The sequence below is a fragment of the Mustela nigripes genome, chromosome 14, assembly GCF_022355385.1.
Source record: "Mustela nigripes isolate SB6536 chromosome 14, MUSNIG.SB6536, whole genome shotgun sequence".
In the NCBI taxonomy this organism is placed as follows: Eukaryota; Metazoa; Chordata; class Mammalia; order Carnivora; family Mustelidae; genus Mustela; species Mustela nigripes.
The window spans coordinates 8989423-9016322 of record NC_081570.1 but is presented as its reverse complement, the minus strand read 5'-3'; the positions used below and the strand labels follow the sequence as shown (position 1 = coordinate 9016322).

Below are 26900 nucleotides of genomic sequence, written 5' to 3'. Positions count from 1 at the left end.
GTTCTTTAGGTATAAGGTTAGGGGTTTTATTTGAGATCTTTCTTGCTTCTTGGGGTAGTCCTGTATTGCTATAAACTTCCCTCTCAGAACAGCTTTTGCTGCATCCCAAAGATTTTGGACCATTGTGTTTTCATTTTCATTTGTCTCCACGATTATTTTTTGTAATTGATAATCTTCTGGGGAGACCTTTGGTGGTGAACAGACTATGGTGGTCCCCATGGTCTCCATGCCCTGACATTCACACACTTGTATGATCCCCTTGTATGGGCAAGACCAGCAACTTGTTACTAACAGAATATGGCAAAGGTGATGACATATGTGTGATTACATGTTTTTAAGTACTTTAGATTTTAGTGACCATCTTGCTGGACTCTGTCTCTCCCTTAGTCACTTGAAGGAGGTAAGCAGTCATTTGGGTATCTCAAATGAGAAGAAACTATGAGTGGCTTCTAGAGTGTAGGGGTGACTTCTGGCTAGAAAAGAACTGAAGTCCTCAGTCTACAACCTCAAGAAACTGAATTCTGCCAGTGACCTGAGTTTGGAAGTCAAGACTCGGATGAGACTACAGCCCCACATCTTGATTATAGGTAAGCTGTTCTCAGACTCCAGATCCACAGGAGCTGTGAAATAATAAATATGTATTATTTTAAGCCATTAAGTTTCCTGTAATGTCGTCATCCAGGAATGGATAATTAACACACTTTTCCATCAAAGCTGCTCGCATATAACACATGAATCATGATGCCTACCCATGTCCTGAGAAACCCAATCCAAACTGCTTGTGTAGGTATTTGCTTTCTTTGCAAGGATCCAAGACACCTGTAAGACTCCTCTTCCACTGATCATAGGTGAGGTCCTTGGTACCAAGAGAAGGAAAATCTCCATCTCCAGCACTTGCATGGATTTAGACAGCAGTGAGACTCGGTGTTATTAGAGAAGTATCTAACAAACATGGGCCCATGTTAAAACTAATGTGGGCTGCACTGGCATGCAGTATCAAGATTCCCTTTCACTGTGAGCAGAGAAAGTGGTATGGGCTAAGAAAAGACCAAAAAATCTTTTTTTTTTTTTAAGATTTTATTTTTTAAAAATAATCTCTACACACAGCATGGGGCTCAAACTCACAGCCCCGAGATCAAGAGTTATAGGTTCTACCAACTGAGCTGGCCAGGCACCCTTAGGGCAAGATTCTTTGTAAAAGTGGGAATGATACATAAGATCACCAGAGAAAGAGGGTATAGTAAGGTGTCTGTCTTTGAGAATGCAGTTTGCAGATTCAGATGGCATCCAGAGGTTCCCAAGACAGCCTTGTCACTGAAAGTCTGCCTCTTGGTAGCCAGGGATCTGATTTTGAAATTCAGATTAATGATGTGAGTCCCTACAACATCCATAGCCCCCCAGAGCCCACTCTTTCCCACATGGACTCTCTCTTCCCTCTTTCCCATCTCTTTTTCCAATCACTTCTCCTAAAATCTGCCTTTAGTCCAGCCAATGGATGGCTAACTTGAGCAAGAGTTCTACTGCAACAGCATTTCTCTGACTGGAGGCTAATCTGGAACCAGTCTGTTGGAATTTTGCTGGTGACCTCTGAACCCAAGAACAATTAGGTGTCCCCTCCTCCAACAGGCAGCATGACCCCAAGCCGGGCTTTAGCTTTAGCGTCCTGAGTACAGACTCACCAGGGACAGTATGACCAACTGTTGGCATTCACTCTACACAGAGGTTGTGTGTTAGGACTTTGAGAAATTTTTAAAGACCTTTTTTTTTTTCCCTCCCTTTGATATTTATTTCACCTGAGTGAGAATGTTGGCGAGTATTGCTAGATCCAGGATTAACCACTGTCGGTGCCAGAAAGAAAAAGCAGCATTTTGGATTTTCTTAGGTACTAAGCGAGACTGTTCCAAGGCTCCTTATCCTTCTTGTGTGGGCCAAGCATTGACTGAGCATCTCCTTAATCAGCCCAAGAAAAGGACAAGGGCGCCCCAGGGTTACTATATGCTTTTTATATAACCGATGACAGCGTTTCTAATTTTCAGGGAGCATGGGAAAGAGAAAAACTTCTTATCAGAAAACAGGAAGGACCCATGAAAGCCATCTTCCACGTGATACCACGTCACGGGGACCCCCTGGTCCTCCAACCGCTTCATATAGAGCAAGGCGTCATCACGGAGGATGTCATGCTCACAGCTTACCACTAAGGCTGCAGGAAGCTGAGCGATGGTCTCATCATCCCTGAGCAGAGGGGTATTTACTACATCCAAAAGATGTTTGTTTTCCAGGTAGGCAGCCTCATTAAAAGGGCCGGGAAACAGAGGTCGGTAACCTGGCTTTCTGAATCTGCTGGGAAGGTTGTCGGCGCTGAGCCACTTCTGGTACTTTCTCCAGAATTCCGGGGGTATGAAAGTACCGCCCAAGATGGCGTCCCACCAGTGAAAGTCCATAACCATATATTTGAACACACATGTCATCATGAACTTCCGGGAGAGGAACGGGACATTTCGGTTCTGCCAGTGGGACGGCAGCTGCAAATTGATGAGCTGGGTAACTGGATAAACCAAGACCTGGGCCTTGATCTGGGGAAGATCCGATCTGCCCACCAGAGCCTGGGTGACAGAGGCCACGTGCCCTCCCCCAATACTGTCTCCACAGAGCACAACACGGGAGGGGTCCACCCCATAGCTTTTCAGGGTCTTCAGGAAGTGAATGGAGGCGTTCAGGCAGTCTTGGTAAATGCTGGGGTAATGGTGATCAGGAAGCTTTCTGTACCTGAGAAGCAAGCAGGGAACAAAAGAATAGCGGTGTGGACAGCTGCTGAGAGCCATTTTACCTGTGTCCTCCACTCCTCCTTGCAGTACTGTCTCTGACTAAATCCCCAGAATGGCCCTGAGAGAAAGGGATTTTTATCCCCCTTTTATGGAGATGAGGATGTGAAGAGCCTCCCCGTTGTCTTCCAGGCAGGGATTCTTGCCTCCAGCACTAGGCTCCGTCTGCTGCAGAGACGCAGACACTCCACACAAGATTATGCAAGTCAAAAGCTATTTGAAGTGGAAGCAAAACAACCAGTAATGCCAGGAAAGGCAAAGGAAGTTGCTTTTTGTCTCACTGGCTGTCTGGAGAGGAAGGGTGGAGGGAACTAAAGCTCAAATAAAGGGTAAGTTTCTTGGGGTGCCTGGGTGACTTAGTGGGTTAAGCCTCTGCCTTCAGCTCAGGTCATGATCTCAGGGTCCTGGGATCAAGCCCTGCATCAGGCTCTCTGCTCCTTGGGGAGGCTGCTTCCCCCTCTTTCTCTGTCTGCTGCTCTTCCTATTTGTGATCTCTCTTTCTGTATCAAATAAATAAATGAAATCTTTAAAAAAATAAATAAAGGGGAAGTTTCTTTCAGGAAGAATTTTATTTTTCCTTCAGAAATCTAACGACCAAGGTTTGTTCTTACTAATGACTCAAGTAGCTGTCTTTCCTTCAGGGTTTGGGGAAAAAGGGAGCAGGTTGGAGGGCGCCATGAGGGTGGAGGTGAGGAAAGGTGGGCAGGCAGAAAACAGACACTGTTCTGGCTATGGGGAGCATCCAGAGGGCTGCTCTGAGTAAACCCCCAGAGTATATCTCTTCATGGGAATTCAAGGGCAAAGAGAAAGGACTTTAAAATGAACTTCTAGGGGCGCCTGGGTGGCTCAGTGGGTTAAGCCGCTGCCTTCGGCTCAGGTCATGATCCCAGAGTCCTGGGATCGAGTCCCGCATCGGGCTCTCTGCTCAGCAGGGAGCCTGCTTCCTCCTCTCTCTGCCTGCCTCTCTGCCTACTTGTGATCTCTCTCTGTCAAATAAATAAAATCTTAAAAAAAATAAATAAATAAATAAAAATAAATAAAATAAAATGAACTTCTAGATGTGTACACTACAGTGAAATATTATATGGCCATAAGAAGGAAGGAAATCCTTTTTTGAGAGAGAGAGAGCATGAAAGCAACAGCGGGAGAGGCAGAAGGAGAAGGAGAGAGAATCTTAAGCAAGTTCCATGCTCAGCACAGAGCCCAACATGGGGCTTGATCTCACAACCCTAAGATCATCACCTGAGCCGAAATCAAGAGTCAGATGCTTAATGGATTGTGTCACCCAGGCACCCCCTGGGTCTTTTCAACTATCCAGAATAACAGTATCCTAAGCAATTTCCTGCAAGTTTTTCATGCAGGTGTTCCTGAACACTTTTTTGTGTTCAAGGAGTATTTTCATTACCACAAAGTTCTTCTCAGATGTAGATTCTGACAGAAACTCTTATCAACGGGATTTTAGACACAATGCTGAGCTGGTCAGGAAGTATGTCGAGTACTGGAAAGACATTGCCTTCCTCGATCTCATGAAGAAGACCAGAGGTGCTCTATATATTGCTTTAAGACACACAGATGCACTGTCTACTCAGCCTGGGGACAGCCAAGATTTGAAAGGCCTTGAGTATAGGGGTTGAATCTAAAAGAACAGTTTTTAGTTTCTCTCACTTGCCTTCTTGAAACTGTTGCCCAGTGTCTTCTTGTGTCTTGAGACATTCCTGGCATTTATCCCTGCAGTTAGTTAGTTGTTTTGACAACAGAATAAACACGTGCAGAATCATCACCCTAAACAACAGCCAGGACCTTGACCATAACCTTCAACCAATCCTATAATATCCCCACCAACATGTCATCTCACTGCTTTCCCCATCTGAGAGAACGTTACCTTGAATCCTGTATCCATCATCCCTTTTCTCTCCTTTTAACATAGTTTTATAATGTCTATCATATTCCTTACAAATATTCTTTTGAATTTGCCTTTAACTTGATAAAAAGAGTCTCAGGCTTTATGTAACTAAAAAAAAAAAACCTGTTCACTTAATTTTCTACTGCTAAGATGCATTCACATTCTGGGGTGTCCTCCCAGTTCATTTTTTTAAATTGTTATGTAATGTTAGTAAGAGAAAGGATAAGAACCACATGATCCTGTCAACAGATGTAGAAAAAGCATCTGATGAAATACAGTATCCTGTCTTAATAAAAACCCTCAACAGAGTAGAGATAGAGGGAACATACCTCAACATCATAAAGGCCATATATGAAAGACCCACAGCTAATATCACTCTCAATGGAAAAACTTGAGAGCCTTTTCCCTATGGTCAGGAACGAGACAGGAATGTCCACCTTCCCCATTACTATTTAACATAGTACTGGAAGTCTTAGCCTCAGCAGTCAAAGAATAAAAAGAAATAAAAGGCCTCAAAATTGTCAAGGAAGAAGTCAGACTTTCACTGTTTGCAGATGACATGATACTCTGTGTATAAAACCTGAAAGACTCCATCAAAAATTGCTAGAACTAATACATGAATTCAGAAAAGTTGCAGGATATAAAATCAATGTGCAGAAATCTGTTGCATTTCTATACACCAATAAGGAAGCAACAGGAAAGGGAATAAAGCCCATTTTCAATTGCACCACAAACAATAAGATAACTAACTAAGCCTAACTAAAGAGGTAAAAGATCTGTCCTCTGAAAACTATAAAACACTTATGAAAGAAATTGAAGAGGACACAAAGAAATGGAAAAGCATTCCATGCTCATGGATTGGAAGAATAAACATTGTTAAAATGTCTAAACCATGCAAAGCAATCTGCACAGTTAATGTAATTTATCAAAACACCAACAGTTCTCACAGAGCTAGAACAAGCAATCCTAAAATTTGTGTGGAATCACAAAAGACCCAGAATAGCCAAAGCAATCTTGAAAAAGAAAGGAAAGCTGGTGCCATCACAATTCCAGACTTCAGGCTTTATTACAAAGCCCTATTCATCAAGACAGTGTGATACTGACACAAAAACAGACACACAGATCAATGGAACAGAATAGAGAACCCAGAAATGGACCCACAACTCTATGGCTGACTCATCTTTGACAAATCAGGAAAGATTTGCCCAATGGGGGGGGGGAGACAGTTTCTTCAACAAACGGTGTTGGGAAACCTGGACAGCAATATGCAGAAGAATGAAACTGGACCACTTTCTTACAGCATACACAAATGTAAGTTCAGAATGGGTGAAAGACCTAAACATGGTACAGGAGACCATCAAAATCCTAGAACAGAACACAGGCAGCAACCTCTTTGACCTCAGCCACAGCAAATTCTTACTAGACATGTCATCAGGGGCAAGAGAGACAAAAGTGAAAGTGAACTATCGGACTTAATCAAGATAAAACGCTTCTTGAACAGTGAAGGAAATGTTCAACAGAACTAAAAGGCAACCTACAGAATGGAAGAAGATATTTGCAAACAACGTATCTGATAAAGGGTTAGTATCCAAAATGTATAAAGAACTTATCAAACTCAACACCCCAAAATACAAATAATCCAGTTAAGAAACGGGCGGAAGACATGAACAGACACTTTTCCAAGGAAGACATCCAGAATTCTTACAGACACATGAAAACATGTTCAACATCACTCATCATCAGGGAAGTACAAATCAAAAACTATGATGAGATACCACCTCACACCTGTCAGAATGGCTGAAATTAACAATACAAGAAATAACAGGTATTGGTGAGGATGTGGAGAAGGGGGAATCCTGCTCCAATGTTCGTGGGAATGGGAACTGGTTCAGCCGTTCTGAGAACAGTTTGAAGTTTCCTCAAACAGTTAAAAATAGAACAACCCTATGATCCAGCAATTGCACTACTAGGTGTTTACCCAAAGGATATAAAAATGCAGATTCAAAGGGGGTACATGCACACCCAATATTTACAGCAGCAATATCAACAATAGCCAAACTATGGAAGGGAGCCCAAATGTCCATCCACTGATGAATGCATAAAGAAGGTGTGGTGTATATACACAGCAGCATATTACTCAGCCTTAAAAAGGAAGGAAATCTTGCCATTTGCAATGACACGGAGGGAACTAGCACCCATGGATGGATGCTAAGTGAAATAAGCAGTCAGAGAAAGACAAGTGCCATGTGATTTCACTCATGTGGAATTTAAACAACAAAACAAATGAGCAAAGTGGGGGGAAGAGAGAGAGGCAAAGAGAAACAGACTCTTGCTTACAGAGCAAGAGATGGGGGAAATAGGGGACGAGAATTAAAGAGTGCACCTGTGGTGATGAGCACCTGGTGATGTATGGAAGTTTTAAGTCACTATATTGTACACCGGAAACTAATAGTGCATTGTACTGTACTAGGTTAACTAACTGGATGTTAGTTATGTATGTATGTTAACTAAGTGGAATTTAAATAATCACCTTTTTTTAAAAAAAGGAGAAAAGAGTCTGGTTTTTGATCTGTCTCTCTCTCTTTTTTTTTTTTTCCCTTTGTTCACTTGTTTTACTTCTTAAATTCTACATGTGATTGGAGTCGAATGGTATTTCTCTTTCTCTGGCTTCTATCCCTTAGCATTACTCTCTAGCTCCATCCATGTTGTTGCAAATGGCAAGATTGCATTCTTTTTAGAGAGAGGGAGGCAAGCCATAAGAGACTCGGTGATAGAGAACAGACTGAGGGTTGATGGAGGGAGGTGGGTAGGGAGATGGGGTAATTGGGTGATGGGTATTACGGAGGGCACTTGTGATGAGCACTGGGTGTTATATGTAAATGATGAACCACTGATTAAAAGAAGTTAAAAGTTAAAAAAAAATCATTCTTTTTTATTGTTGGAAAAAGAAATTTTATATATATATATATACACATATATATACGTATATATGTGTATATATATGTATATCTCACATCTTTATCCATTCACCTTTTGATGGACTCTTAAGGTTGCGTCCATAATTTGGCTCTTGTGGATAATGCTGCAATAAACACAAGGGCACATATATCTCTTCAAATTAGTGTCTTCCTATTCCTTGGGTAAATACCCAGGAGTATGATGACCAGATCATGGGGTAGTTCTATTTTTTATTATTTTGAGTAACCTCCACACTGTCTTCTACAGTGGCTGCACACAACAGTCTGGAAGGGCTCTTTTTTTCTCTCCACCCTCGCCCACACTTGCTTCTTGCCATGGTTTTTCACACACTCTGTGTTGATGAGCGTTTGGGTTGTTTTTGAGTTTTCGCCCTTTTGAACAGTGCCATGCCCGGGTCCGTGTGTGCACATGCAAGAGTGCCTCTTGGAGGTTAGGGTCTCTCTCTCTCTCTTCTAAAAACCAGCCACGTGCTCATGCCCGTCTTCTCCCATCCCTGCAACCTCCACTGACTTTCTCCAGCAACTCACCCAACCAACAGCAGCACAGAGTCCGTCTCCAAGACCAGCAAACTGCTCAGGTTGTGGAAGAAGTCTGCAAGAGTAGATCTGGTCACAGCAACAGCCACCCCGAGTGGCCTCTAGGGATGTCATCCCTGCCCACCCCCACCTCCACCCCTTCCTTGGACCTCAGGGAGAGCCTGTCAGTCCTGTCGGTTTTCAACTTTGGGTATGATGTTCTCTTTCTGTCCCTGTTCTTGCCTCCTCTGCAGTGATGCTGGGTGGCTCTGCCTGGGCAAAACCAAAAAGCCAGGTCACATATCAGACACGTGACATCTGCCCCTGGTTCCTAGATGTTGGGGCTCGGATGCACCTCAGGGACTCACCAGCTGCAACATTTCCTTTTACAGTGGGGATGGATGAGTGGGAACTGAGGACCAGGGAAGACTTGGTGACTTGAAACCTACAAAACCAATACCAGGGAAGGGAGGTAGGCCTGCCCTAGAATATTAATGATAATTACACACATGTACATACAGATATGTGTTACTAAGAAATAAGCAATGGAGGGATGGCCATTGCTATTAGCCGAGTGGTACCTCTGAGGTTCTCAGAGGACAAGTCCATTCTCAACAGCAGAGCCATGATGGCACAGTGCCAGACCATATATGTACCAAATAAGCCTCTAATTCAGTGGCGGTCCACCTTGGTTCTGCATAGTTGTACCAGAGAGTTTTTCCAAGTCCTGATGCCCAGGCAGAGCCCCAAACCAACCAAACCAGTGTCTCTGGGGCCGGGGAACGAGCAGCAGAATCTCCCAGATCATGCCCACGAGGCCAACAACCAGGAATTTGGGAATGACTGATCTGACCGAGAGAAGTGAGGGGTTGGGGGGGGGGGCGAGGGGGTTGGGGGTGCAGGCTTCACTGACACTGCTCTGGGGAGGTGATGGAGGAGAAGTCACATTGAAGTGGGGAGTGGGCAGCTCCTAAGGAGGCCTCCACCCTGCTTGCAGATCAGCATCACCCGGGAGCTTTTTTTTTTAAAATGCTGATGCCTGGGCCCCACCGCTGAGCTGGACAGCGGCCTGGGCAGGATCTGGGTGTGGAGATAACTCTAAAACACCCCAGAGGCGGGACAGGGGGTGGGTTTCAAAGCACAGCCTGCGTGGAGAGGGCGGCTGGCCCTCCCCATGCCATCTCCCCCGGTTCCCTGCTCTGCCTCCCTGGGACATTACTTCCTTTCCCTCAAGCCCCTGTTTCCGGCTCTGCGCTTGCGCTCCCTTCCGCGTAGACCTAACAGGGCAGGAGGCGAGGGAGCCACCTGACCTAGGCGCCGAGAGGCTCAGCAACCAACATAAATACTTCTTTAGGGAATCCAAGTAAATGCCACCAGGATTTGTGATGAACGGATTTCCCTATGAAAATCTCAAGTAGATGAGAGCCTGCCTTGCCTTTGTACAATTCATCCACCCCCCCCCCCCCCCCCCGTTGGATCCCACCGCTCGAAGAACGCTGACAGTGTGTTCATCATAGAACTTTTTTTTTGCATTATTATTGGATTTTCGAATATACTGCATAAAAATATTATTAATCTTGAAGACTGTGTTTCTCGGTGCCCCTTTCAAAATAGAGTGCCCCCCCACCAACTCTCTTGCCTCCCCGGTCCCCAGAGGGTGTTTCCCAGCCTCTGTAGGGCTGGATCTTACTCATCAGTTGCTTGGGCCTGGGATCAAATTTTACTTTTTGGAGAGGCTTTGTCAGGAAAGACTAACGCGATGCATCTGAATCATACTCTATTCCATCTCCTCGTGCTCTCACTCCATGAGATGACCCTAACTTGTTCGTTTTCTCTTTCACTGCCCGGCCTCCTCGTCTGAGTAGGCTCCAGGAGGGTCTTCCTTGTTCTCCACCCAGTCCCCTAGACCTGGAAGAGAGTCTGACACAAGGGAGGCAAATACTCAGGGAATATTTGCTGAATGTGTCCTGGTTTTACTTTTAGAAATAACATTGTGGCCCACAGAGGAAGGCTAACAGCCTAATGGGGTGCTCCTGGGGGCCTCTGAAAGGGAAGAACTGTCTTGGGGCAGGTAGGTAGGAGATAACCATAGTGAACCTCTAAAGAAGGAGAGCATCTTGGCAGCAAGTGAGGCTGTTGTTATTTCCACCACCAGGTGGCAGTACACCCCAATTCCAGGGACCTCACTGGCGTCCAACCATCCGTCCATCAATCTGTCCATCCGTTTGTGTGTCCGTTCATGAACACATCCTTTCACCCGATTACCCACCCATCCATATTCCATATCCATGCACCCAGAGAATCATTAGAAAATGTAAATCCACAGGCAAGGCATTGGGGAGGAGACAGAAAACAAAACACAAGTCTTCCCGGCATGCTTGGAGTTTCCATTTTTAGGTGCAGAAGAGAGACCATAAATGAGGAGGCATGTGAAGGAACCAGATAAATTCAGACGGTGACAAGTTCCATGAAGAAAACGTAAAGGAATGATGTCAGGGATGGAGACAGGGACATAGCACTCTAAGGAATGGTTCCTTAGGTAAGGTGTTCAGGGAGGCAGCTCTGAGGAGAGACTAGAAGGACAAACAAGAACCCACCCATGAAGCAAAGCCAGGAGGGGTGAGACAGCTTTTGGGGAGGCCCAGACAGCAAGTGCAGAGGATTCGGAGTTAGGAGGAGCTGGGAGTGTCTGGAACACAGGCGAGCCATGCGGCTGCGGCTGCAGGGAACTCTTTGGGAGGAGAGAGACCCAGGGAACCTGGTCAGAAAGGGGGGCAGGGGTGTCCAAAGCCATCAGGGCCTGAGAGCTTGGTTCCATCGAAGGTCACTGGAGAGCCACCAGCAGGGTTTGGCACAGGACTTGGAAGCTCTGGCTTGTATTTCTTTAAAAGCTCTTTCTGGCTGCCAGGTGAGGAATGGACTGAGAAGCAACAGGAGAAACGAGAGGGCCAAGGGGGCAGGCAAGAGAAGATGGGGTCTTGGTGTGATGTGATGATCACATCACCATGATGTGATCATGGTGGGGTTCAGAGCCTAGGAGAAATGCATGGGTTTGGGATGCAGTGTGGGTGGAGAACAGCTAGGAATAGCCAGTGGTGTCAGTGAGTGGTGGGGGAAAGAGGAATCAATACCCCAGTGCCGTCCATGAAAGCCCTACTGAGACACGGCACTAGCCTCACCTTGACCGAGACTAAAAGAACACCTGCTATATAGATATGCACATCATCTGCTGATGTGAGCCCAGAGCCCTTAGTCTGGGCTCCCTATAAAAATACCCAACTGCTGATTCCTTTAAGTTATTCCAAAAAGGTTCTCGTGGGAAGGGTGCCAAAGTTGTGCATATAGATGAAGTTCTTCTTACCCAGGCTCCCCATGAACCCGCCTCCTCCAGGGAAGAAGATGATGCCTCGCCGGGGGCCAGAAGACGCTGCCTTGGGCTGGAACAGCCTCACAGGTATGGTCCCAAAATACAGGTCAGTTACCGTAAGTCTATCGTCTTTCTTTATTCTCACACAAACTTGCAATAATTTGAGAAAACTGAGCATGGAACAAATTCCCAACTTCTCAAGTATTTCCGCCTGTTGGAGGTAAGAGAAAGAGGGGAAACCATAGGAGATGTCAGGACCCATCTGGATAGCAGATGACACCTGTCACCTATAATTGTGAGGATGTCTTTGCAATCTCTCATTTGCCTCATCCACATGGACACTGGGCTCATCAGGAAGGACAGGCTCTAGGTTGTGTCCAGAAGGAGGCCTTGAATTTCAGAATGTCCTTCCAACAGACTTCGATTGAATAATGGTAGGAATTTGCCAAAAAGCTCAACCATGTTTGGGCTGAGTGGTTGATCACTGAATTGAACAAAGCCAGTTGTCCTAGGTAACTGGCTGGCAGCCCTCCTCTTCAGCTCTCCAGCCTCAGATGGCAAAAAAGGTCATCACCTTGGTCCGTAGCTGCCATTGCCCTTGGGCTATGATGGATTCTTAAGCCATGTTTGTGTCCAACAGAAGAAAGTAACCATTAGGGACTTCTGCTGTTGACTCAGGAGGAGGGAGCAATGGCACAAGGCTATTCATTTGCATAGAATTCCACTGTTTTTAAACTAATATGGTCACTCTAGCTATAAACAAATGTCAATATATATCATGAAATATAGTTACAAGTAATATTGCATGTACAAGATGCTTTCCAAACATTTTGGATCATCTCTTCCAAGAAGCTCACATTAAACATGTGTCGTTGTCATAAGGGAAACAACATGAGATGATAATGATAAAATAAGAACAGCTAACACTTCTGAGTCACCTACAGCACACCACCTACAGTACTGGTCCAGGTGGTTATGAACCAGATTAAGCCTCTCAGCGAAACTTCTGAGTTAAGCACAGTTATTAGCTCCATTTTATGGATGGGGGAAACTGAGACAAACCAAAGTCAAGTGCCTTGCCCGCCAATGGGTAGGATGCAGAACATGTGTTCTTAACCACTAAAGTAGAAAGAGCTTGGATTCGGGAGTCAAGCAAATCTGAACTCAAGTTTTAGCTTATCACCGGCTAGCTGAATGGCCTTGGCCATTACCTTCTCTGAGCTTCCATTTCCCTCATTTATAAAATAAGATAGTGTCCACAGCCCAAGGATGAGGCTTGGGAATTAGATGTGACCACCATGTGAAGTGTCTCCCTGGTGGGTCCTGGCAAGTATGAGCGCCACCCCTTCTGTTGTTCACACCCACTATGTCTTCTCCCAGGTCCTCTGGGATGCCCCAGTGCATTCCCCAGTGCATTCCCAAGGCTTCGATTTCTTGAAAGAGAACTCCAAACAAAACCATTATTTCCCTGCTTCAGCTGGAGGAGAATGAAGTGAGCTTGGCCCCCATCTCAGGTCACCAGATGTCTGTATCGAGACAACTTGGAACTTCACTGGCCAACTTATCTCTGAGCATCAGGACACCTCCTCTCAGTTCAAGTGGGCTCCAATAGTCACCTCCTCCCCAGCAGTTTCCCCAAACTCCCTGTACTCATCCATGGCTCACACGGTTTCCTGGAGCCCTTCTACCTGCCCACTAGGTAGATGGATGGGAAACTGACCTTCAGCTCCAATCAAGGCCACATTCTCATTGACTGATGTCATCCCTCTCACTCACACTGAAGGCTGCTGTCTCCTTGTGTGCCCTAAGTTTTCTAAGCCATAAGGTTTCTTCAGAACCCCTCAAGGTTTTATTAAATGCTATGGCCACCCATGTGTCTCCTCCCCACCCAGACTGAATTCTTCTTGTCAGCATTTTGCTTGTCATCACATCTCATTCATCTTTTTGCCTCCAACACCTAAAAGAGTAAGTGTTTCAGGGAATTTGAACAAGGCAGTGTGATGACAAGCCTTTCTTAGCATGACCTTCTCAAAGGTCACTAGATATGGCCAGGAAATTAGATTTGGTTTGGTGTGGTTTTCCCAACTGTGAGTCCATAGTTTCTAGAGCTGGTAATGGAGGACAAAGTCAAGGGAAGAAAAATTAATACTTAAAATATAACTGTATCATGTATAGGTAACTATAATAAATATATTGCTTGTATATAAATATTATCATCATCACATCAATACCATATTACTATAGTTATATTATAAAATTTCTTTTTTTTTAAAGATTTTATTTATTTCCTTGACAGAGAGAGATCACAAGTAGGCAGAGAGGCAGGCAGAGAGAGAGAGGGAAGCAGGCTCCCCGCTGAGCCCTGATCCCAGGACCCTGAGATCATGACCTGAGCCGAAGGCAGAGGTTTAACCTACTGAGCCACCCAGGTGCCCGTATTATAAAATTTCTAATAATGTATCAGTAGTAGTATAAATGGGAGCATCAGCAGGTTAGGGACACCTGAGGTCCAGAACTTTAGACAGAGATTGAAACACTTTCACAAAATATTCTAGCAGCATTTCCCCTTTAAAATAAAATCCATAATGCTTGTTATATTATTCTTTAAATCTTGTAGTAAAACTGCAAAATTATTACAGAATAATTTCAGGAAATGCTCTGTCTTTGCCTTCAGGTACTTGACATATATACTACCAATAATCTACTTACACTGAGCCCTTTCTGCGTGCCCATCATGGTGCCACTCACCTGATATGCATTTCCCATTCAATCCCCTCATCACCCCTATAAAAAAGCATCTCTTGCTATCCTCATTTTTCAAAGGGAAAAAAATGGAGACTCAAAGACCTCGGACCACAAAGCTAACAAGTGGGAAACTTGGGTCTCAGACCAAGGGTTGTCTGACACCAAAAGAAGGCACCTGATTTCTGGGCCATAAAATCTTTTTAGGCTTTTCCTCCTGCTCTTTAAATTTTTTATTCCTCCTGTACCTATTTGTCTTCCAGAACTGAATGAACCCTAAATATTTGGGCATCGTTTTCTTCATCAGCAGCACCCCGTGATGAGCAGTGTGTCCCGGGGGCACACTCCAGCCAGTGCTGGAGGGCCCAGGACGGGATATCCCAAGTGTCTTCAGATCTGTGAAACTGGACACGGAAACCTCTGGGAAGATGCAGGGAGAAGCCAGCAGGGGGAGCCCTCGGGAGGTGCAGTCAACTGCAGACTCCTGGGAAGACTTAGCTCAACGTCCCATAGAAGAAGCCTGCTTTGCTCCTCCAACAGGAGGAAGGAAGAACTTCTCCTGACCTAGCAACAAGCTCAGCCAATAAGAAGATACCACGACTCAGCCAATGAGAAGCCATCCCAGCCCTGGCCTCCATCTTCCTCTAAGGGACTTTCACTCAAAGCAGCCCTCCCACTCCCTCTGCTTCTCGGGAAAGAAGGGTTTCTCTCCTCTGATCTCTGGATTTGTCTGTGGTTTGCCATGACTTGGATGTCCCCCACTGCAATTCGTCTGCTCTTCCTGGATAAGCCCCTCTTGCTGGCAAAATGACTGGCTGTGTTACTTCCAAGGTCTATCACTGCCCGTGTTGCGAGCGCCCCCGCGCGGCAGTCATCAGCAGGGCTGGCAGCTTGTGAGCGACTCTTGAAAAAACACTGAAGGTTGGAAAGATCTGGACTTTCCTGGGTCTCACACTACCCTGTAGTTCCATGTGAAATCACCCACCGGTCTGAGACAGGCGGAAGTGCATGGTCAGGATAAATAAGAGGGATGAGAGCTTTGCACCCTCAGCCTGTCTTCCTGGAGCCAGTAGCATTTCTGGAATTACAAACTCGACTTGTGCTATCTCTGAGAGTCATGCATAGCCACGGTGGAACATTCCAGCAGCACAGAGAGATATTTTACTTCTTCACCAAACACAGTGAGTCCTAATGACGTCATCTAAGTCTTTCACCAACCTGATGAGATGGACACTGTTGTTTTCCTTTCACAGGTGAGGAAGCACACACAGAAAGGTTAAGTACATGACCCAAGATCCCATAGCCAGAGCTGGGATGCACACACTGGCAGGCTGGTGGCAGCCTTGGCTCCTCTATCCTCCTCTTTCTACAGTTGCTCTACCTCTTCACCTCCCGCCAGGTAAGCAGCGTGAACTATTTGGCTATTGTCACCCAGTATTAGGATATTGGGGTTAAATCCAGTGGGCTGTCTCCTACCAGATGCCAGATCTTTGTTTTTAAATCTGCTGCAGCTCTAGGCACAGACTGGCCTGTCCATACCCCTGGTCCTGGCTCCGAGCCTGGCCAGCGTGGCCACTCTGACATGCGGGGTGAATTCACTTATGATTTGATCAGCAAATGGAAAGCACCTACTAGGCAGCAGGTCTGTGCTTATGGCCAGGGTTGCAGAGGTGGATAAGGCAGTCCCTGCTTTCGAGGAGCCTACAATCTATGCAGGGGAGAGGAGACCTATAGGCAATTAAGGGCATCAAGGTCAAAAGATGCTGTGGCTGAAGCCGGTCCATTCCCTGTTAGGCTGAAAGCCCTCTGAAGGAAGGGACGGGTCTGAAATCCTTTTAGGATCCTCAGAAGCAGCCCAGGGATGGGTGCTCAGTAAGTGAGGTTGGAAGGAAGGAAGTGGGGACAGGTGGGAGAGAGGAAGGGAAGAGGAAGGGAAACAGAACCACAGACACAAAAGAGAGTGTGGCAAAGGCTGCCTTGGGAGAGTCTAAAGAGGAAAGGAGGGGCAAGGTACAGGGAGAGAGGAAGGGAGCCCCAACCCATTACAGAGCCAGAGAGCAAACTCACCAAAGTGAGCATGTACAGGAACACGCAGTGCAGAAATCTGAGCTTGGTGGGATATTGCAACGTAGAGGGGATGTCTGCTGTGAGGAAGTGCTGAAGGACAGCCCAGATGAAGATGCCTACAAAAAAGCTGCCCAGAAGTGCCAGCCCCAGGATAAGCATGTTCCCAGTGCTTTGAGGAGCTGTTGTTCTCTGGAGCCAGCCTGAGAGCTTGTGTTAGGAGAACCTGGTTATACCAGCTGTCTCCTGCCTTCCACGGTTTTGGGGCTTAGCTTTGAAAGAGTGCCCTGACCTGTCTTCTTACACGTAAACTCAGCTGAGCCAATAGGAGCTGGAAGGACTACTTCTCCAAAAAATTCTGGCACTAAGAAAACCAGTCCTGCCCATCAGTGGGTGTCTTGGTAGATGGGTATGGCAAAGGCTTGGGCTTTGGGGTCATGCCCCTGGCAGTTGGGCATGACATGGTTGCCCAGACCTCTATGGCCTGATTTTTCAACAGTAGAATACAAGACAGCCAGCCTTCCCAGCCCTGATTTTTCAACAGTAGAATACAAGACAGCCAGCCTTCCCAGCCAGGCTTCCTCACCAGAGGGTGGCTACAGTGGGCAAAGCACATTTCTTTCCAGTTAGTTGGCGCAGCCCAACTTTGACTGACATATGAGTCTAGGCTGCAGGGGGAGGCAGCATAATGGAAAGTCAAGAGGATGTACCTAGATGCCAGCCTGGCTGGCTTTGAATCCTGCCTTTTTGGCTTGCTGGCTCTGTGGCCTTAGATAAGTTATATCTGTTCTCTACTTCTGAGCTTCTCCTCTAAAAGAAGGAGATAATAATTAGCTGAGGAATTGTGAATCACACTGGAAAGAACGTGAGTGTGCAAATACCCTCTTTTTCAACAAATCTTATTTAGCTATAATAAATAAAGGTATGCACCCAGGCATATGTAAGACTAACATAAATCATTAAATATACAGCTCAAAGAATTTTCACAAAGTAGACACACCCAAAGACCAGCACTCAAACCAGGATATAGCACATCTCTAGCATCCAGATGGTCCCGGCTCCCCACCATCACTGCCCCCTCCCCATTATACATCCACTAAAGGTAACCACTGCTGTTCCTTTAACAGCCAAATCAGTTGGCTGATTTCTGACTTTTATATAAATGGGCGTATCTGCCACATTGTCATCTATATTGACCAGTTCATTCATTCTCATTCCTGCTTAACATTCCGTTGTATGAATCCACCACAACTTTTTATTCCTTCTGCCACAGATGGACCTCTGAGTTTTTACCCATTCTTGATTGATTGCCTCTCAGGTCCAAATGCAATTATTGTCTGCTTTGTAAAAATAGACCTGCTAATTTCAGTCTTTTTCCACTGTCAGTTGGCAAGGAGACATTGTCAGGAAAGCGTGCTGGAGGGACATCTGAGGAGAGCAGGCTCTACTCCCTTTGCCTGGGGGCTCACCTGGCAAGCTTCTGGAGCATGTGTGGCTTTGCCAGCACCCATACTATGGTGTGTGAAGAAAGTTAACATAAGGAATTATTAACTGTAATAGGGTACATGAGTCACAAGAGATCAGCTAACAAGAAGTGAAAAGAACTCAAAAGTGTATAGGAATTACATATATAAGAAACAAGTATTCCCTCTTGTTGAGAGCTGAGGCAACACACCTCTCACCCCATAGGGCTGAGGTCTAGAGCTTGTCGGAGAGGCGTGGCATGACTCACTGAGTTGACAGTGAAGTTTCCCTTTTGTTGTACCAATGGGACTTGCTGACATCTATCCTGCCTCCTCACCAGGAGGAGATTGTTGACAATCTTCTACCTACCCCCTTTCCACCAGGTCCTAGGGAAAGCCATTCATTCACAGGGTGGTGTCTTTCTGGAGGCACTCTGGAATGGAACTGCCCAAGGGGACTGGAAGGGAGAGCTACAGCAGGAGCTAGAGCTAGCACAACCATCTGCAAAAGCCTACACACACTGCCACGTGGACTGGAGAAGCCACCCACGCTGCTAGAGCTGGGCCTGCAAAAGCAAGTAGAATAATAATGTGCCCCAGGAGTTATTGAAAGTAACAGTCATTAAGCCTGCAATTGGTGGAGGTTAAGAACTGGGTGATGCCAACAGAGGCAGAGAGCTTAACAGAGAGATCAGAGAAAGCCAAAGAGAACCCTGATGAAAACCATGTCATCCCAGTGGATCACTCACTGTCCAAGTCTGCAGCCCCTGTGGAGCATTGTTGGAAGCAGCACACGGAGGGAAATAGACTTTCTTGACATAGTCTGTCCGAGGCATGAAACAAGAAGACAATATAGGCAAACAGCCCAGGGAGAAGCCGTGGAGGAGTCATTATCCCAGCGTGGCTGCAGTATAACCTCTAAGTTCCAACAACAGCAGAACATGAGACATGCTAAGAAACAGGAGAAGTGTGATCCATATGGAAGAAAAACACAGGCCGCAGAAAGTACCTTTGAGAGCACCTAGATGTCAGACTTAACAAAGACTACAAAGCAGCTACTATTATAAGTATGCTTTACTGTCTTTACAACTGTGGGATGCAGTTGCTTCTAACAGACCAAAATGCACCCGGAATCTTGTGTATGGCTCTGTTCTCGTCACCTGGCTGATTATATTCTCTCTTTTCTCCTCCTCCTCCTTCCCCTCCTCCCCCCTAGCCTCCTCCTCCTCCCTTTCTTCGTTTAGTTTTGTTAAAGTCTTTTTAAATTTTCATCTTTACAGATACATGCTATCCTTTCAATGTGTTTAATTATATATATATATATATATATATATATATATATATATATATGTAGGTTTGTCTTTCTTTACAATTTTGAGATGCAGTTTCTTCTAACAAAGTGATCAAAATACACTCAGGATATAGGGTTTTGCACTGTTCTATCCACCTGTTTATATAAATATGTTCCAAGAGCTAAAGAACATCAAGCTAAATTCTACCTCTCAAACTAATAATACAGTATATCTTAATTAAATAGAATTTATTTTTAAAAATATTTTTATTTTTATTTATTTATTTGACAGAGAGAGAGAGATCACAAGTAAGCAGAGAGGCAGGCCGAGAGAGAGGGAAGCAGGCTCCCGCTGAGCAGAGAGCCCAATGTGGGGCTTGATCCCAGGACCCTGAGATCATGACCTGAGCCGAAGGCAGAGGCTTACCCCACTGAGCCACCCAGGTGCCCAATTAAATAGAATTTAAATAAAAATTTTTTTCATAAGAATATCATACTTAAAGAAGTAAAGTAAGGTATGATGGCAATATTTCATAGAGAGAATGCCAACAAAGGGTTAGAAATTATATTTTTTGAAAGACCAAACTAAAATTATAGAATTGGAAAGAATAATAACCAAGATGAAATATTCACTGTAAGGGCTCAACAGTGGACCTGAGCTGGAAGAAATCATGAGCAGACTTGAAGGGAGATTGATAGAGACTATGTAATTAGAAGAACAGAGAGACAATGAACAAAGAAAAATGAACAGAGCCTTCGAGAAAAGTAGAACATACATATCCTGGGGGTACCAAGAGAGAGAAGAGAGGAAAAGGAACAGGAAAGTATTCAAAGAAAAATTGGCTGAAAACCTTCTAAAGTCAATGAAAAACATTATACATGTACAAGAAGCTCAATGAACTCTGAAAGAGATGACTTCGCTGGTAAATTAATTAATTAATTCACATTCTTAACTAATTAATAATTAATTAATTAATAATTAATTCACATTCTTTACAAACTCTTCTAAACAACGGAAGAGGAGACAACACTTCCCAAATCATTCTCAGTCCAGGATTCTCCTGATATCAAAGACAAAGAAAGAAAAGAAAACCACAGACCAATATAAACCAGAGACCCTATGAACAGACATAAAAGTCCTCAACAAAATGCCAGCTCAGTGAATTCAGCAACGTATGAAAAGAATAAATTACCAAGTGAGATTTATTTCAGTAAAGCGAAGTTGGTTTAACATGTGAAATTCAATTAATATCTGATACCATGTCAATAGAATACAGGACAAAAAACACATAATCATCTCAGATGTTAATAAAGCACTTAGCAAAATCCAAAACCATTTCAATTAAAACACTCAAGAAAAACCCCTCAAATAGAAAAGAACTTCCTGGTTAAAGACATCAGTGGAAAAAACCATGCCTAACATTGTACTTAATGGTGAGTATCAGTTTCCATTGTTGCTGTAACATATTATCACAAATTTAGTGGCTTTTTTTTTTTTTTTTGAGAGAGAGAGAGAGAAAAAAAGAGAAGAGGAGAGGGAGCGGAAGAGAATCCTAAGCAGCCCCAAGATCATGAACTGAGCCCAAATCAAGAGTCAGACACTTAACCAACAGAGCCACCCAGTCACCTCATAAATTTAATGGCTTAACCAATACAAGATCATTATCATACAAGTTCTGGAGGTCAGAAGTCCGGCATAGATCTCACTGGGCTAAAATCAACATGTCAGGAGTGCTGTATTCCTTCTGGATTCTCTAAAGCAGCATCTGTTTCGTCGCCTTTCCTAGCTTTTAGAGACCACCCACACTCCTTGGCTCACAATCCTTTTCTTCCATTTTCAAAGCCAAAAAACCCTGGGCCAAGTCCATCTCACACTGCCTTCTCTCTGGTTCTCCCTCCTCTGCTACCCCCTTTACTTTTGATGACTTGTGATTACATTTGGTTCACCCAGATAACGTAAGACCATCTCCCCATTACACACTGATTAGCAATCTGCAATCTCGATTCCCCTCTGCTGTACAAAGGTATATATTTGCAGGTTCTAGGATAAGGATATGAACAGCTCTTGGGGGAAGGTCTATTATTCTGCCTGCCATGTGGTAAAAGGCAGAATGGTTTCTCTTTAAGACCAGTTACAGGTCAAGGAAGTCCATTCTCAGTGAGAGTCACTCTCAGTTCTATTCAGTATTGTGATGGAGGTTCTAGTCAAGGCAATTAGACAAAAACAGACAAATAATTAGAGAGACACAGAGAGAGACAGAGAGGGGAATGGATAGATTGATAAATAAATGGCATCCAGATTAAAAAGGAAGTTGCAAAACCATTTCTATTTGCATATGACATTATCTTGTACATTAAAAAAAAATCCTAGAGCATCCACTAGAAATACTATCAGAGCTAATATTTGAATTCAGCAAGGTAGCATGCTACAAGATGAATGTATGAAAATAAATTGTATTTCAAAAATCTAGCAACAAACAATCTGAAAATGAAACTAAGAAAACAATTCCATTCACAATAGCATCAAAAAGAATAAAATATTTAGGAATACATTTAATGAAAGATTGCAAAATGTGTAGCCCAAAAACTCTAAGACACTTGAAAGAAATTAGAGAAGACTTAAATGAATTCAGCCCCTGTTTATGATAAGAAGACAATATTGTCAAGATGGCAAATTTGTCAGCTTGATCTACAGATTCAATACATTCCTCATCAAAATCTCAACTGTATTTTTTTTTTTTTAGAGAGAGAGAGAACTGGGGTGGAGGAGAGAGTCAGAGGGACAGAGAAAATCCCAAGCAAGATCTTGGGATCTCATGACCCCAAGATCATGACCTGAGCTGAAATCAAGAGTCAGACCCTCAACCAACTGAGCCACCAGGCACACCCCCAACTATTTTATTTTGCAAAATTTGATGAGCAGATCCTAAACTTCCTGTAGAAACACAGGGGGATCCAGAATACCAAAGACAATCTTGAAAAAAAGAACACAGTCGGAAAAAAGGACTCATATTTCTCAATTTCAAAGCTTAATGATAAACTATAGTAATGAAGACTGTGTGATGTGTGGGTGGCTCAGCGGGTTGAAGGTCTGTCTTTGACTCAAGTCATGATCCCAGGGTCTTGGGATCGAGTTTTACATCGGGCTCCCCGCTAAACAGGGAGTCTGTTTCTCCCTCTGCCTCTCTCCCCGGCTTGTGCTCACTCTTGAGCACACACACTCTCTCAAATAAATGAATAAAATCCTAAAAAAAAAAATTTTTTTTTAAAGGCTGTGTGGTACTGACATAATAAGGTTAAATACACAGATCAATGGAATGGAATTGAGTCCAGAACTAAACCAACCCATTTATGGTCAATTGATTTTTGGCAAGACTATAAAGAAAATTCAATGGGGAAAAAAATAACCATTCTCCCAGAAATGGTGCCAGGACCACTGGATATCCTCATGCAAAAGAGTGAATTTATATCCTTTCCTTACATCATACACAATTCTATAGCGAGAACTTGAAAATATGACTGAGGAACACAAATAAGACTGCACGTTATGTCCTTGGGTTATACAACTCAATATCATAAAGTTGCCAGTTTCCCCTGGCATAACCGTAAATGTAATGACATCCCAGCAAAAATACTGCTAACTCTCCTCACAACCCCCCCCCCCCGCAAGAATTGACAAAAGCGACTTCAGAATCTGAAATGGAAATGGAAGACAAAGAAGCACATTTACCTGGGAAATTCTGAGGAAGAACAACAGAAGGAAACTAGCCAGGTCAGGTATTAAGACATACTTCAAAGCCTTAATAATTTGAGTAAATACAGGCTTTTTAACAAATGATATGGGACTATTCGGGTTGCCAGATGGAAAAACAAACAAACAAACAAACAAACCAAAAAACCTGAGCCCATGTTGTAGGTGGTGCCCCATGCTAAAATCCAAATGGAGCAAATACAAACTTTTTAAAATGAAAATGACAAAAGCACCAGAAGAAGACATTGAAAAACTCTTATGACTTCAGAGAAGAAGAGAATTTTCTAACTATGCTTAAAAACACAGAAATCACAAAGGAAAAGACTGATGATCTCCCCTATATAATAGCATTTATTTATATAGAAATAACTAATGATATCTTTACAGTGACTCTCTGGGTGGAGGGACTTGTTTTGCCTGTCAGTTTTTCTAATCTCTCCATAATGATGATGTATGATTTGTGTAATTTAAGAGACGAAATTCTCCAAAAGTTTGAAGCAGAAGCAATAGCAGCACTTCTAGCTCTTTAAACCCATCCTGTTCTGTACCCTGTAAGTCAACCGCTGAGTCAGAGTGGACTGAGAGTCCCCCTCAGCCCTTTCTTTGGGGGACCCATTCTTTCATTGGCCTATTTATTCAACAAGCACTACTAAACACCTGCATAGTATTCACGAGAAATAGTATGGTGTATGCTAAAGTCCAGCCTTTACCAGCCGTATGACCTAACAGAAGTTAGCTCACCTCTCTGAGACTCAGATTTTTTTTAATAAAGATTTTATTTATTTGAGACAGAGAGAACGTGAGAGAGAGACATCATGAACAGCAGGGAGAGGGAGAAGGAGACTCACCCCTGAGCAAGGAGCACCATGTGGGACTCGATCCTGGAACTCTGGGATTATGACCTGAGCCGAAGGCAGATGCTTAACCAATTGAGCCACCCGCACCCCTGAGCCTCAGGTTTCTTATCTGTAAATGGGGACACTAATAATGCTTAGAACTAAGTGAATGCTTCGTGTTAAAACACTTCAAGCAGATTTAAGCACTTCGGGAAATGGTTTGGCAGAATCTTTAAAAATCGTTCTAGAATGACCTCAGTTCCACTCCTAAGTGTGTATCTAACAGAAAGTATCCATACGCTCACCAGAAGACATAAAAAGTGTTCTTACAGGCATGACTTGCGATAAACCCCAAATTATCAGAATCCCAAATGTTTATCCTGAAGAAAATGGAGGACAGATAATATATCCATACAATGGAATATTCATGGCAATGAAAATAAATCATGACAACAGAGACAAGCCTTGTAAACATAGTGTTTAGACAAGATTGAAAACAGTGTGGCCCCACTCATGTAAGGTTCAAGGAGGCAGGACTAGCCTGTAATGTGAGAAGTCAAGACAAAGGTTAGCCCAAAGGGTACATATGTACTGAGTGCTGACCCTGTTCTCTTTCTTCAACTGGGTGAAGGTTACATGGAAGTGTTATCACACAAATGGGACAAAGTGTGCTCTCTCAGATCCTATGGGTGAGGAAGACACTATGCCAACGAGGGCGGCAGGTTGAATACAAGACAAGGACAGTGGACACATTGGTGCACTTCGCCCACAAAGTACTCACCAGTTTTGCCCAAGACTTGCTTCCTCCTGTTTTTCTAGAAATGAGCAACTCTCTCTGTCCTGCTTTTATCTTTCCACTTTCTTTTTAGAATTCTTTAAAAATTTATTTATCTGTCAGAGAGAGAGAGCACAAGCAGGCAGAGCAGCAGGCAGAGGCAGAGGGAGAAATAGTCTCTCTGCTGAGCAGGGACCCCCCCTCCCATGTGGGACTCGATCTCAGGACCCTGAGATCATGACCCCAGGCCAAAGGCAGATACTTAACTGACTAAACCACCCAGACATCCCTATCTTTCCATTTTTGATAGAGACGTGGATGCACAGTAATATTTCTTTACTTTAAGAAAAGCCACAGTGCGTGTATAATGAGGTATAGCAACTAACTACCCAATGAACTCAGCATCAGGGGCGATAGGGAGTGGTGGGGACTGGGGCAGCAGGCCAGCGTAGTGTTCTGCTTAATACATGTAGATCGCTGTGTAATTTACAGCAGAACTAGGAAATAACTTAAATGTCCAATGGGGGAGGAATGGTTAAATAAATTCCCTCACTTATTCATTTGACAAACTTTTATTTGTTGTCTGAAGATGGGTATTAAACAGAGTGTCAACTCTGTGCCAAGCCATTCAGGGATGGGGGCCCACATGAGCAAACAAGATACTCTGGATATGTTGCTTAGCGAAAACCAAAATACCAAACTATACAGAGCACACACGTTAATGCTCGTCATATCCAGACACTTTATATGCCTCTTTCCAGCGCACATGGAAGCCAGAGTCTCCTCCCAATTTCTCCAAGTGTCTGTCTCTCCCTTCAGAGAAAGAGAAAAGCAGCTCCTGACTTCCAGGAGCCAGCCGCAGGCACGGTCACTGGGGCCTTGGTATTTTCCTAATGAACATAGACAATTTCACAGACCCTCGATGTCAGACAAGACCACTCGGTAACAGTGACGGGTTAATGCAAAACCAAGAACCCTCCGTAATCACGTCTGAACACAGACAAAATATGGATATTGTCCAATCTAGAGCAAAGCACTGCTTCTTGCCTCCTCCACATTTCCTTCTGCTTCTCTCTGGCGCTCCTGCCTGCATTGGACCGTGTTGTCTGGGCTTAGATCTGCCTCAGCCCTGTCGACTTCTGCCGCGCGAAACCCAGTTCCTTTCAGCATCTTGCTAGTTCAGAAACTTGGCGGGGCTGCGGAAGAACGACGGGGAGGGTCCCGGCTCCCGGCTCCCGCCATCCACCCCACCCCTGCCCTGCCATGCACACACAGACACACACACAGACCCACACACACGCCATGCCCAGCCTCCTAACCCCACTCTGGTTTCTCCTGCCCAGACCCAAACAGCCACGCAGGCTTGACCTCCCTGCCTATTTCCTAGGGCAGGGAGTGGGGAGGGATTTACCATGGACTTGACTGGACAGGGGCATCAACAGCGGGCAGGTGCTGTGATGAATGCCCGTGTGTGATCCCAGTGGGGAGAGGGGTGGTAAGAACCATACCAACAAGGTTAAGTCCTAGGAAGCACTTACTAATATGACAAGGACTGAGTTAGCGGTGGGAGAGGGCTGTATTCTTTTGGCTCCTCTTCCCAGTAGCCTACAGTGTTGTTGGGGGGCACTGGGGTCACTCCGCTGGCTCTGGGGACAGCTGACCAGCATTGGTACCAGGCTCCTCCTCTAACTATACCTGAGACCTTGAGCAAGGTACGTAATCCCCTGTGCCTCAGTGTCATCATCTGTAAAGTGGGGATAATGGTGCCTCGTTGTATCAAATAAGACAACACACACGGGCAGGTGTCGTTATGCCTCCTGCTTTCCTGCCTGACTCCGGATGGAAATAACCAGCCTGTGGGCCGAGGGGGTTAGAAGGTTACAGGCGGTGGGAGGCATGGGAGACGCGTGGAGTGGAGCCCTGTCTTGGAAACACTAGCACGTGCTGGGGCTTCTGCCTGGCAAGACTCCCAAGGGTGTCTGAGATCGAGTGGGGCTCCCATCCTGGGAGGAGAAGCTGGGAAAAGGAAGGGGAAGGAGCTAGATCCAGAGAGGCCAGGCCGGGGAGCGGAGACCCTCTGTCGTGTTGTTTCGCAGAGGAAAGGGTAGGGGCTGCACCTGCCAGAGAGTACTAGTCGCTGAGCACCATCTAAGTGTCAGGCACCATCCCAAGTACTTCAGGACTGTCATCTCATTTACTCTTCAGCAGAACTATGTTTTCTCTTATCCCCATTTGACAGATGAGCAAACTGAGCCTGAATGAGAAGAAGCCTGGACACGGAAGCGCTGCAGCAGGGGTTGGACGTGAGCAGCTCGATCCCGAGTCCACCTTCTTAACCTTCTCCCTTTCTCCCAACGGAGCGTTCCTAGGGGACAAACAGGACAAGGACAGC

At 44.7% G+C, this 26900-nt stretch overlaps 1 protein-coding gene across 1 annotated transcript; it reads right to left on the bottom strand.

Annotated features, from left to right (window-relative positions):
* Positions 1-1991: 1991 nt before the first annotated feature.
* AADACL4 (arylacetamide deacetylase like 4) lies at positions 1992-16554 on the bottom strand. Its single transcript, XM_059376317.1, has 4 exons — positions 16396-16554; positions 11581-11797; positions 8232-8295; positions 1992-2766 (listed from the first exon to the last, which is right to left on the bottom strand). Exons 1-4 carry the CDS (start codon positions 16552-16554, stop codon positions 1992-1994), a joined length of 1215 nt encoding a protein of 404 aa, XP_059232300.1.
* Positions 16555-26900: the final 10346 nt, after the last annotated feature.

What these genes read in the sequence shown, in the direction of transcription:
- AADACL4 (XM_059376317.1), bottom strand. Translation starts at nt 16,554, where the DNA reads ATGCTTATCCTGGGGCTGGCACTTCTGGGCAGCTTTTTTGTAGGCATC. An exon ending in TCCTGTACATGCTCACTTTG is followed by an intron (nt 11,798 to 16,395) that starts GTGAGTTTGCTC and finishes TACCTCCAACAG; the next exon opens with GCGGAAATACTTGAGAAGTT. An exon ending in CGGGTTCATGGGGAGCCTGG is followed by an intron (nt 8,296 to 11,580) that starts GTAAGAAGAACT and finishes CTACTCTTGCAG; the next exon opens with ACTTCTTCCACAACCTGAGC.